We start from the raw sequence: 12,410 nt of genomic DNA, 5'->3' as shown, positions 1-12,410 counted from the left end.
TTTCTTAGTTAATAAAGCCACAGTGATTTCACTCCTGGTGGTTTGGGGAGCAGGAGAGACAGACGGGAAGAGGGAAGAGAAGGGGGAGAGGTTTTAATTTCTGGTGTGAGACACTGCAGCACAGGTGTGGAAAGCTCTGGAAGCAAACACAGGATGGTGCACCCCTGACAGTGTGACTCTAGGCAGAGACGTCTACTCCCAAGTCACCGGTAAGGAAACAGACACAACTATAGCCAGTCCTTCAGGGGCCTCTGAGCAGGTTAAGTAGGAGGAAGCACCTGTCCCAGTACCAGACAGAGCAGTGAGTACCACTAGGTGCACCTACTGGGTGCATGTACATGCACGCACAGTGTGTATGTGGAAGCCAGAAGCCAGCTCTCAGGAATTAGCTCTTTTTAAGCATTCTGGTCCTGGAACAGAACTCAGGTTGTCACGCTTGGTGGCAGGTGCCTTTACCCACTAAGGCATCCTGCCACCGCTCAATACTAGTTAGTTTTAATGTGGAAGGCAATTTAGTTCCATTGTTGGGTGTGTTTATACAGATGGTTCTTAAATGAATCATGTCTTGTTTAACTGTTGACGTGATTTTAGATAAACAACTAAAGATTTAGTAATTCTCTTAAAAAAAAAAAAAAAACACAAAACCAGTAGGCGGAATGTTCCTGTGGTCTCCCGTGTTCTGAGTATGGAAACACATTTAATCCCTTCACCACAGAATTTAATATGTACACAGTTACTCTGGTTTCATGTGGCATCAGAAAAAAAGGTCAAAGCTTTGGCGGTTTTGCTGGCTAGCTTTAGAAACAACTGTCCTCTCAAAATCAGGCGGTAATCACTCAGCCGTTGTGGCTGTACTTCAAACATAAGCAGAAAGGTAAACAAAGCAAGTAAAACTCTTCTTACCAGTAATTGTGGTGCAAGGCACTTTTAGAAGCTGCCAAGAAACACCTCCAACATTACAAAACTAAGCCTGCTAGAATTTCCCCAACACTGTGGCTTTTTACCATTTATGATTTTTACCCATTTCCTCATGAGGTTCTGAGGAAAGCAACAGATTCTCCCTTGAGAGAAACCACTAGTGTATCTTGTGTGTACAGCTCTGGGAAGTCTGCCCTGGAGCAAGTGGAGGCGGCTCTCTCCTCACAGTACTGACTCATTCACGGTCCTGGGAGTCCCTGTGAATTACTCAGGGCTTTTTTGTTCTTCCTTTCTGAGAGACAGGATCTCACAAGAAGATCTCATACGAGCCAGGCTGGACTCAAACTCACTATGTAGTTCAGAATGGTCTCACATTTGCAGTGATCCTCCTGCCTCAGTCTCCCAAGTACTGAGATTACATTTGTGCACCACTATGCCCAGTTCAGGGTACCCTCTTACCATGGCTCTGGCCTCCTCACGAATGGACGGGATAGACAGGATGCTGTACAGGGCTCCATTCACATATGGCTGGATCTTTAAGGGGAGGAAAAAGGAGAAATCATTTGCAAGTTTTCCAATACTGTACAACTCAATTATCAGAAGTGAGACTTAAGAACAGTCTGGCTCAGGGAGGGCTGGTATCCCATCCTTCAGAACCCAGAACGCACATTTCACAGGAGACGCCTCCATTCGTTTGGGACGCTGCAACTGAAGCCAAACCTAAATCCACCAAGCCCCCTGGACCTTCTTCCTGCTGGGTGTCACTGCCTAACTCGTGATTTCTGGCATCCTGGTCACTCAGAGCAGAAACTCAGGAATCACCACGGAGTCTGCTCTTTGCTCCCAGGGTTTGCTTGCTGAGCGCTATTGCCAAGAGCCCTTGTTTTCCCACATCGGCTGCTACTGTCCTTGGACGCCAGTGACAGAGCCAAGGAAACATTGCCTCTAATCCAGACCCACTTCTAAAGCTTGCCCTGTGATCCAATTACGGTAAGGTTGAGCCTTCGAGCCTGTTCCATTTGATATTAGTGTGCAGACGATTATGTGCACCTTGCTTCTGATGGCTCTGGGTCTCATCTTTCAAGACCAGGGCTAGCTAACACAGGGTACATAGGCATGACCTTTGTCTGCTGCAGCTAACACTCTTCCAGCTTCTAAAATACACGTATGTATTTGTATTCTTCCCTCCCTTTCTTCCCAGACATGTTTGCTTCAGCTTGTCCCAAGAAGAGCTGATGGTGACCTTGAACTTCTGACTCTTCTGCCTCTACCTTCCAGGTCCTAGGTTTCAGACACCACACCTGGTTTATGGAGCATTGGGGATCAAAGGCAGGGCTTTACACATACTAGACAAGGACTCTTGCTTTTAAGCAAGTGCATTAGCAACACTGATGATGTGAACGGACTCCTTTGCATTTCATTAAGTCAAGGGAAGAATGTGGTTCCTGTAGCACTCACTGCCTGAGTTGAATACAAGGAAGGACACTCCCAGAGAGCATCAAGCCAGGACTGAAGTAGTGAAAAACTCGGCTGTTGTAGTAGGAAACGGGAAAGGCTCACCATTAACTGTCATGGGCATCTAATGTCACCTGCTGAAGCTGCCAGTGTCAGTCAGGAGATGCAGCTGTGTGTGAAATGAACTAGACCAGAGCTGCCTGCTTGGAATGGGAATAGATACATGGTGACCTAGGGCTCCTCTTGACCCAAGAACCCTGCCAAGCCTGCCTGCTGAGAGATGCCCTGTGCTGGATCTGTCAAGACAGGTCTACCTGTGGCTGAGGCTTCAGCTGCAGGTGCAAAGGGATGCTATCACCCCAGCACTCTGAAGGCTGAGGTAGGAGAATCAAGACTGAGGCCAGCTACATAGAGGGTTCTGGCCAGGCTGGGCTACTATTTTCTGCAAAGACATTTGTAAAAAAAGAAGCGAGAGATGAATCATTTGTACCTATTTGTTTTTTGTGAATTTGTTGTCCTACTTTAAAATAGCTAGACGATAACACCAGCTGTGGTGGCAATTGAGTCATTCTGGAAGGCAACCTGAGCTGGTAGCCCTGAGGACCACATATCGCATGGAAGCTTAGTATAGGGTTCCATGGGACACCTATGGAGCAGTCACAGAGGACAACTGTTGTAGTGGATCTGAAAGCCATCAAAGCCCTGCCCACGAGAAATAAGATATGTACCAGGGCACAGTGGAAACCAGGGAGTACTGCAGTAGTGAAGCTGAGAATAGGAGACCTATGAAGCAACAGAAAAGTCCCTAGATGCCAGGGAAGGTTGTCAACAATGAGTCCTAGGTTGCAATATCTCTTATGCAAATTAAGTTTGCACAAACAAACCACCAGAGCTACTTTGAAGGCACAAACAGTAGAGGGCACAGGGGTAAGAATGCAGCCAGGATACATGATATCAGAAAGTATGGTAGGACAAGGACCTGGCTGGTTCAGTGGGAGCAGAGCACTAGAAAATAAGGCATGAGATGTTAGAAGCTATACAAGATGTAATCACTTACAAAATGGCCAGAGGAGGGTTTGGGAGACAGCTCAGAATGGATAGGATGCTTGCTATGCAGGCAGAGTGTCCTGAGTTCAGAGCAAACCCATAAAAGCTGGGAAGGTATGGTGGTGCCTATAAAGAAGCACTTGGGAGGCAGAGACTGGGGGTCATCAGGGCTGCCAGACTAGCTGAACAGGAAAGCTCTGGGTTCTGTGCTCTCATGGTTCTTGCCTTAGTTAATAAAGTGGAAAACAATCAAGGAACCCAACATGAAAACCAGGCCTTCATGGACACACACACACACACGACTCTCAAAACCAGGAAGGAATATAGGTCTACTGCAGCAACAGCCCAACAGCCCCTTGTAAGAGGTCACAAGCACCCAGGTCATCACCATAGTCCCCACTCCACCACAGGAGCCAGAAGCCTGAGTACCTCATGGTTTTCATGGCCAAGGAGATCCGAAAGAACTTTCAGCATGAGTCCTGCCACCTTAGCACACATGTTCTTTCCTGTGGGAAGCAAGGTGATGTAAAATGAATGTCAGAAGGTGAGCATCAGCCATGTGACCTTGAGCTGGTCCCTTATGTCACTGAGGCCTCCGTTCTCTCCTTTTTAAAATGGATTATTATGTGGTGGGTTTGGTGGTACATATTTATAACTGGGGGGCAGAGGCAGGGGGATCTCTGAACTGGAGACCAGCCTGGTATACATAGGGAGCTCCAGGACAGCCAGGGCTACAGAGAAAGACCCAGTCTCAAACAGACTAAAATAGAGTATTAGCATCTGCTCCAAAGAGAGCTGCAAAGTTAAGTAAGCCCACATAAACTGAGAACTCAGAAGGTGGTCCTGAGGACAGTCAGAGTATGATGGGCTAGGTGGACATTCTTATCACCAGAGACATCGCCACACTGCAAGCAAGCTGATGACAGGGAAAGGTGGCTGGGATCTGACAAGCATGCTGACAGCTGGGGCTTCCACACGGACTATTCCCAGAGCAGAGGGCTGAGCAGCAGCACATGCTTGGCTCACAGCAGGACCCTGAGGTGGGAACTGCTGGCGAGCAACTGCACCATCCGGCTTCTTGGCCTCCTTTCTCACAGACCCTAGGGGATGGAGGCAGCCCAGCTGGAAAGCACCATCTAAGACATCTCCTAGGCAGGTGACAGTGTCTGAGAGGGCCGATGTGTGTATTCAGAAGCTAAAACTCCCATCTCCATTGAGTAGGTAAGTATTTTGGTTTGTTTGTGGGGGAGGGGGTTGCATTTGCTTTTGTTTTTGAGGCAAGGTCTCAGGCAGCCCAACTAGCCTCCAACTTGTACAGCCAAGGACAACTTTAAATTCCTGATCCACCTGCCTCTGCCCTGAGTGCTGGGGTTTGAGGCAGGCACCATCATGCCTAGTTCGTGTGGTGCTGGGGATGTTCGTGCTAGGCAGGCATCCATGAGCCACATCCCAATGGGTGGGCAGCAGTCTGTGGTGCCATGTGAACTCCATCTCCAGGAGATGGAGAATAATGAGCAGGCAGCATGATTTAATGTCACCGCTTCTGCCACCAACTTAATCCCAGAGGCTGCTGGGAGGACACCTCTGTCTTCAGTGGCAGGGATCATAACACTTGCTTTGTTTGAAAAGTGCAACCAAGATGAGACAAGATGGGAATGGAGTTCCTTTCCCCTCCAGAAGGGCACTGCATGCATACAAAGCTTTCCATGGTTAACCCAGTGTGCTGGCTTCAAGGGACTCCTAGCTTCATACCTAGCTAGAAATGCTTTACTCCGCCCTGTCCTAAATTGTCCTGGAGGGAGACAGAAAGCAAGCTCTACTGGGCTCAGTGGGGATGTAGACACGTGGGCAGGTCTCTGCCTATCTGTGCTCCACACCAGGGAGTGTGGATGTGGGTATGGGTGTGGGTGGATTACTGGGGGCTGTGAACCTGCACTTCGGAGACAGAGATTCATGAGCAAAGCCACAGAGTACTCCAGTGTGTAGTCGGACAGGCAGTCGGGCTCTTTCAGTAGGTCAATCAGCCAGAAGATGAGGCCATCTCGAATCATCGCCGTCTGCAGAGGCCGCCTAAGAGGAACAACCTTATTAGATGAACTAGCTGGCAAGAGACTTCTCATGGCCGAGCGGTCCATGGTGCAAATAGGGGTCAAATGGAGCTAAGAAAAACAGACTCTGGGGAACAGCCATTGTGAAGCCCATTCAATGGGGACAATAAAAATTCTTTACCTTTTAAGGACACAATAGCTTAATGAAAAATTGAGCAGTAAGAGGGCCTCCCGCTTTGAAAAACTCCTTGTCAATGTCTAAAATTAGCAGACTGCTACTTCAAATATGTAAATGTTGTCAACAGCTTTGGTTTGCTTGACCCAGACAACTGCTCACAGAAATACTACTTTGAGGGGTTGGGGATTTAGCTCAGTGGTAGAGCGCTTGCCTAGCAAGCGCAAGGCCCTGGGTTCGGTCCTCAGCTCCAAAAAAAAAAAAAAAAAGAAAAAAGAAAGAAAGAAAGAAAGAAATACTACTTTGAAACAATCAATTTGGGGTAGAAGACTTGAATGATTACATCTTATATGATTCCATGAACTGGACATGCACAAGACAGGTAGAGCTACAGAAGGGATATTGGTCACTGTCTAGGGCAGGGAGTGGAATGAGAATGACAACAGTTAGTGGGAGACTTCTTCCTGTGGTAATAGAAACGCTTTAAGGACTGGTGAGACGGCTTGATGGGTAAGGGAACCTGCAGCCAAGCCTGATGACCTGAGTCATCCCTGCACCCCACATGATGGAGGAGAGAACGGACCCCTCAAATCATCCTCTGACCATCACAGTATACACATATAAGTAAATAAATGGGAAATATGCCCTACAGTTAGGTTGTGATGGCTGCAGAACTCTTCCAATTTGTGAAAACCATGCTTGTCCATGTGTGATGGGGACTTTGGGGGCTGGAGGGATGGCTCAGCCATTAAAGCACTTGTTGATTTTGCAGAAGATCTATGTTCAGTCTCAGGACCAACATCACGGCTCAGAACCATATGTAACCCATTTTAGGGAATCAGATGCCCTCCAATATGTATAGCACCAGTCACATACATGTTGCACAAACATGCACACAGGCAGAACTGGCTTATGCAAAAAATAAAATTATTTATTTTGGAAATAATGTTCCACTCCGCAGCCTTAGCTGGCTGGGACTCATTATGTAGACCGTGCTGGCCTCAAACTCATAGAGCTCCACCTGCCTTTGCCTCTCATTAGAACACCTAAGCTATTCTAAGACCACACTAGATCTGGTACAAAATGAACGAGAGGAGTTGAAGAGATGGTTCAGTGGTTAAGAGCGCCTGATGCTCTTCCAGAGGACCTGGGTTCAGTTCCCAGCTACTACGTGGTAGCTCACAGTCATCTGTAACTCCAGTTAAAAAAGGCATGTGACATTTAAGTTCCAAGTCATGCCTGGTCCGGGCCAAGACTCCCACAGAACTACTGGTCACATGACGTATAATGGGAAACAGCTTCACTATGGGGTTAACCCTCAGCCAAGCACCTGGCTGGCACTAATGGCCCAATACTAGCTAGAAGAAGGCAACGGTACATTCACTGTACTGTCTTCCTCTATCCCTCACAGCCTTGAACAGCAGAGCTTAGATCAGAGAGAAGTTTCCACTATAGTCTGGAAAGTCATCTAACTTCTCCTAAGTGCTAGCAGAAAGATGCCATGTGCATCCCATGATGTCATGAGAATTGAGTAATAAGTGAGTGGTGGTTCAACAACATCAACAAAACCAACAACAACAACAACAACAACAACAACACACACACACACACACACACACACACACACACACACACACACACACACACACACACACACACCAGCCTGAGCTCAAAGTCAGAGCCTGAGCTCAAAGTCAGAGCCTGACCAACGGGATGGCCCTCACCTGAGGCTGAACTTCTGCAAGGCCCCGAGGACGTTCTCACGAGTGATGACATCCTTGTCCTCCTCCTTCAGCCTTCCCTCCAGCATCCGTAGCACCTTTGTGTTCTGGGCCAGGTAGAGGCGACCTAATAATGTGCCAGAGATGAAAATAGGAAAGATAAAACTAAGGAAATGTGTGCCAAGGCCACTCTCTAGTAAAGCTCTACAAAGGGTACACTAGAAAGTTCTAGAGGAAACCATTAAAGTGTGGTTTTTTCTGAGTCACGTGTGGTGGTCATGCCTGAAATTTCAGTACTCAGGGAGCCAAGGCAGAAGGATTGCATTTGTGACCAGGCTAGTGCACACACAGGGGATCCTCAATCAGTGATAGGTTGATGGAATAACCAATAGAAAGTCTTTCTTCCTGTGAGCTGAACATAAGCCACTGTCACAGTGTGTGACATCTGACCCTGAAGGACCTCCAAGGAGAAAAGAGGAGCTGTGTGTGAGCCCCAGGCCTTCACAGAGAGGTAGCGAATAAATGCTTCTGCCACCCTCTGCTGTCCCTTCTAGACATGCTCAGGGCCTGATGGAGGCCCTACCTGGGACACCTTAATAAGTATAAAGTCACTACTAACCTTTTGTAGGTTTCTGCATTGACAGATAGTAATTTTAAACAGGATTATTAGAGGAATAGATCTCAGTGCATATGCTGGCTTGTAATAATTGTTTGCCAAATGAATGGAATAATGAATTAAATAAACTTGTTGAGTATCATGCATTCACAACCTGAAAACTCTTTTTATTCACATTAAAAATACCTCAAATGGGGCTGGGTGTGGTGGCATACAATTGAGTTTTCAAACAAATAAGAATCTAAGGAAACTATGCTGGGTATGTGTGAAACGGATACATCTGTGAATGGGGGAGTGTGGGTGTGGGATATACATGAAGGGCAATTTTCAGATGTCAGTTCTTTCCTTCCACCATATTCTGAAGCAAGCTCTCTCTTGTTCTGGTACAGTGCTGTCCCACATACAAGCTCACCCTAGGATGCTGGGATCCACATCTGACATGCTAGTGGGTCCTAGGGATCACGTCACCAGGCATAAGCAAGAGCTTTTACTAGCTGAGCTGTTTCACTTCGTAAGGGCCCTGTATTGAGGTCTGGTCTTTTGCTATGTGTTATAATGCTCAGTGCAGGCCCCCAAGACCAGAGACGAGAGTCTGGCCTAGATGCAAGTGATGGTATGTGACCTTGCCCCCGAGTTATTTCTGGTTGGTAAATAAAGACACCTACTGCTTAGAGCTGGGCAGAACTGAGATAGGCTGTGCTTGGTGTTCCACAGGGACAATGTTTTATTATTTATTTTTATATCTTTCGAATCCTAGAATAAGCTTTACTTATTTCACCAAGCTTATATTGGCAACTAGGAATGATAAAAAATAGTATTACCTATCATGCAGTTAAAAACAATTTAAATAGGAGTTATAAAATCTTATATAAAGTAAACTCCAAAGGCAAGAAAATTTGCTCTGAAACTTAGGCATAAGAATTAATTTTCACAAGATATGTTAGAAATAAAATGGGGAGACATGGGCTACTTTGAGCAGTCCTGGAAAACACTCATTTTACAGGGATGCCGGGTGGCTCTGCCAGGGTTGCTCTGCTTAGGAAAAGACATCTCACCTTCAGCCAGGGATGCCAGGGCGTTGACCAGCCTGGCCATGTACTGCCGCACAGCCTCGCTCTTGGAGTGCAGCAGTTGCAACACACTCCTCTGCAGGGAACAACCGATGTGAGAGAGAGAGAGAGAGAGAGAGAGAGAGAGAGAGAGAGAGAGAGAGAGAGAGAGAGAGACAGAGAGAGAGAGAGAGAGACAGAGACAAACAAACAGGTTAGGAGGCAGGGAAGGAAAAGATGCCCCTCTGCCTGGTTGGCCACACAGTGCACCCACAACTAGAACAGCAGGGCGCCTCTGGCTGCTACTGTTGCTGGCTTTCCAGATGAGAGAAACACATTTAATTCAGCCCCCTTCAAATGTGACAGGACTATAGTAAATGGACTTTTTAAAAAGGCACAAATCCTGAAGAACTGACTAAATACAGTAAGAAATGTTAATAGCACAGTTCCAGAAATAGGACACAGGCCCTGAGATCAATCACATGACAATACTGGGCAAGGGACAAAGCCCCTGAGTTCTACCACTCATTCCTCAAAAGGTGGAGATCGAGGGACAAAGCCGGGGACAGTACAGACAGACAAAAGACAGAAACAAAGCGACTACAGGGCATTGTGCTACTCCTGTGACCTCCTAGCACAGGGGCAGGGAGGGAGTATTATCCTAAGAGGGTAGCAGAGTGTCTCGACCTTGGGCACACCAGGTCCACGCCAGCAGGAAGTTGGTGGAAAACACAGAGAGGAAGTCAGAGTGAAAGCGCAGGCTCGTCAGCCCAGCACCTGGGAGGCAAGAGTGGACAATCTCCACTTTGAGGTCGGCCTAGGCTATAGCAAAACCCTCTCAAAAACCAATGGCTGCAAGGCTGGAGGGACAGCCCAGCAGCTGAGAGCACTTGCTGCTCTTGCAGAGAACCAGAGTTGAGTTCCTAGCACGCATATGCCAGCTATCTATCAACCATGAACAACTTCAATTCCAGGGGGTCCAATGCCCTTTTCTAACCTCCTCAGACAGCATACACATGGTGCATATACATACTGGCACACACACACACAAATAAAAACAATAAAATCTAAAAACAAACAAACAAACAAACAAACAAGAAAACAGTAGCCAGAATGTAACTTAGCAGAGGTGTGTATACAGAAGCACTGTGTTCAGAGAGGAGGGGGCTGGAGAGAGAACACCAGTTCAGATGAGCCGCGCCAGGAAGAGTCAACAGCAGTGTGGAGAAGTGAGGCACCTGAATGGTAGCCCATACCTGACATAGAGGACTCCGACTGAACCAGGTGGAGTAAAAGGGCCATGTGCCACCCCCAAGATGTCAACTGTCTTTGTATCATCTTTATTTAGGCAAATTTCCTCTGTAGCATAACAGTCCAGAGAACTTACAGGTCACCAGGGTATAGCCAGAGAGAATTCACTGTGAGCATGTAGTTAAGAGGTAACCAAGTCCAGAAGCGACATTTCCACAGCTCAGGGGACAACCTTCCAAACAGCTCTCTCTTGGCCTCTAACATGCGTTAACTCTTAACCTTGGGTTTTGTTGGTGTGTGTGTGTCTTAGGGTTTCTATTCCTGCACAAACATCATGACCAAGAAGCAAGTTGGGGAGGAAAGGGTTTATTCAGCTCACACTTCCACATTGCTGTTCATCACCAAAGGAAGTCAGGACAGGAACTCAAGCAGGGCAGGAAGCAGGAGCTGATGCAGAGGCCATGGAGGGATGTTACTTACTGGCTTGCTTCCCCTGGCTTGCTCAGCTTATAGAACCCAGGACCACCAGCCCAAGGATAGCACCACCCACAAGGGGCTGGGCCCTCCCTTCTTGATCACTAATTGAGAAAATGCCTTACAGCTGGGTCTCATGGAGGGATTTCCTCAAGGGAGGCTTTTTTCTCTGAAAACTTCAGCTTGTGTCAAGTTGACACACAAAGCCAGCCAGTACAATTAACCCCTTGTCAACTTTGCACACAAGCACTTCACTACTGAGCCTCAATCCCTTACTTATTCATCCCCAAGATCTAAATAACTCTAAGAGTCCCACTGTCTTTACAAATTCTTACATATTAAAATTTCAATCCCTTTAAAATATCCAATCTCTTATAATTCAAAGTCTCTTAACTGTGGGCTCCACTAAAATATTTTCTTCCTTCAAGAGGGAAAAATATTGGGGCATAGTCACAACCAAAAGTGAAATCAAACTCTAACTGTCCAATGTCTGGGATCCACTCACGATCTTCTGGGCTCCTCCAAGGGCTTGGGTCATTTCTCCAGCTCTGCCCTTTGTAGCACACACCTTGTCTTCTGGGCTCCAGATGCCTGTACTCTGCTGCTGCTGCTGCTGTTCTTGGTGATCATCTCATGGCACTGGCATCTCCAAAATATTGCTGTCTTCCACTGCAACTTGGCTTCACCAATAGCCTCTCACAGGCTCTCTTCATGGTGCCAGGCCTCAACTCCTTTGCATGACTCCTGGGCCATCAACTGCAACTGAGGCTGCACCTTCACCAATGGCCTTCCATGGCCTCTCACAGTGCCAAGCTTCAGCTGTTCTCCATGACCCCTTCATGCCTTCAAAACGTGTACCACCTGGGTGACTCTTACCAAGTACAGCTGCAACATGGGGTACAATCTTGGCTATCTCTGGAACACAGCCCCTTTGTGCTCTCAGAAAACACTTTTCAGAAGATTTTACCTCAATGGTGCTTGTTTCTTCTGAATCACCACTAATTTCTTAGCTCCAGCTGACCAGCATCAATAGTCCCAGTAATGCAAAGGTCTCACTTTAGTAGTTCTGGTATCTCGTTAATCACAGCTGATTTTTTAGTCCCAGCTAACCAAAAGCACAGAATAGTCAGAATCAAAATAGCAACAGCCCAGAAAAGAGTCTTTAATCTTCCCTCTGAAATTTCACAAGCCAGGCCTCCATCTTTTGCACTGTTCTCAACATTATTTTCCAAGCTCCTACAGAACATGACACAGAGCTCTTAACATCTCAATGGCTCTTCTAGCTCAAAGTTCCAAGTCCTTCCACAGTCCTCCCAAAAACATGGTCAGCTTGTCACAGGGATACCACACTGTGTTGGTACCAATTTGTCTTAGTCAGGGTTTCTATTCCTGCACATGACCAAGAAGCGAGTTGTGGGGGAAAGGGTTTATTCAGCTTACACTTCCACATTGCTGTTCATCACCAAAGGAAGTCAGGACAGGAACTCAAGCAGGTCAGGAAGCAGGAGCTGATGCAGAGGCCATGGAGAGAGGTTACTTACTGGCTTGCTTCCCCTGGCTTGCTCAGCTTGCTGTCTTATAGAACCCAGGACCACCAGCCCAGGGACGGCACCACCCACAATGGGCTGTGCCCTCCCCTCTTTATCACTAATTGAG

At 47.1% G+C, this 12,410-nt stretch overlaps 1 protein-coding gene across 1 annotated transcript in view; it reads right to left on the bottom strand.

The window, feature by feature from the left end:
• Armc9 (armadillo repeat containing 9) overlaps positions 1-12,410 on the bottom strand; it is a 126,482-nt gene that overhangs the window by 70,403 nt on the left and 43,669 nt on the right. The window contains exons 13-17 of the mRNA XM_032901528.1: positions 9,036-9,126; positions 7,368-7,491; positions 5,351-5,490; positions 3,850-3,926; positions 1,378-1,452 (exon numbers count right to left, since the gene is read on the bottom strand). Of these exons, the coding sequence (XP_032757419.1) occupies positions 1,378-1,452; positions 3,850-3,926; positions 5,351-5,490; positions 7,368-7,491; positions 9,036-9,126 (507 nt within the window). The remainder of the gene's footprint in view (positions 1-1,377; positions 1,453-3,849; positions 3,927-5,350; positions 5,491-7,367; positions 7,492-9,035; positions 9,127-12,410) is intronic.

Source organism: Rattus rattus, chromosome 4 (assembly GCF_011064425.1).
Source record: "Rattus rattus isolate New Zealand chromosome 4, Rrattus_CSIRO_v1, whole genome shotgun sequence".
Classification (NCBI taxonomy): Eukaryota; Metazoa; Chordata; class Mammalia; order Rodentia; family Muridae; genus Rattus; species Rattus rattus.
Note: the sequence above shows the minus strand (reverse complement) of the source record. Positions and strands in the feature narration are given on the sequence as shown.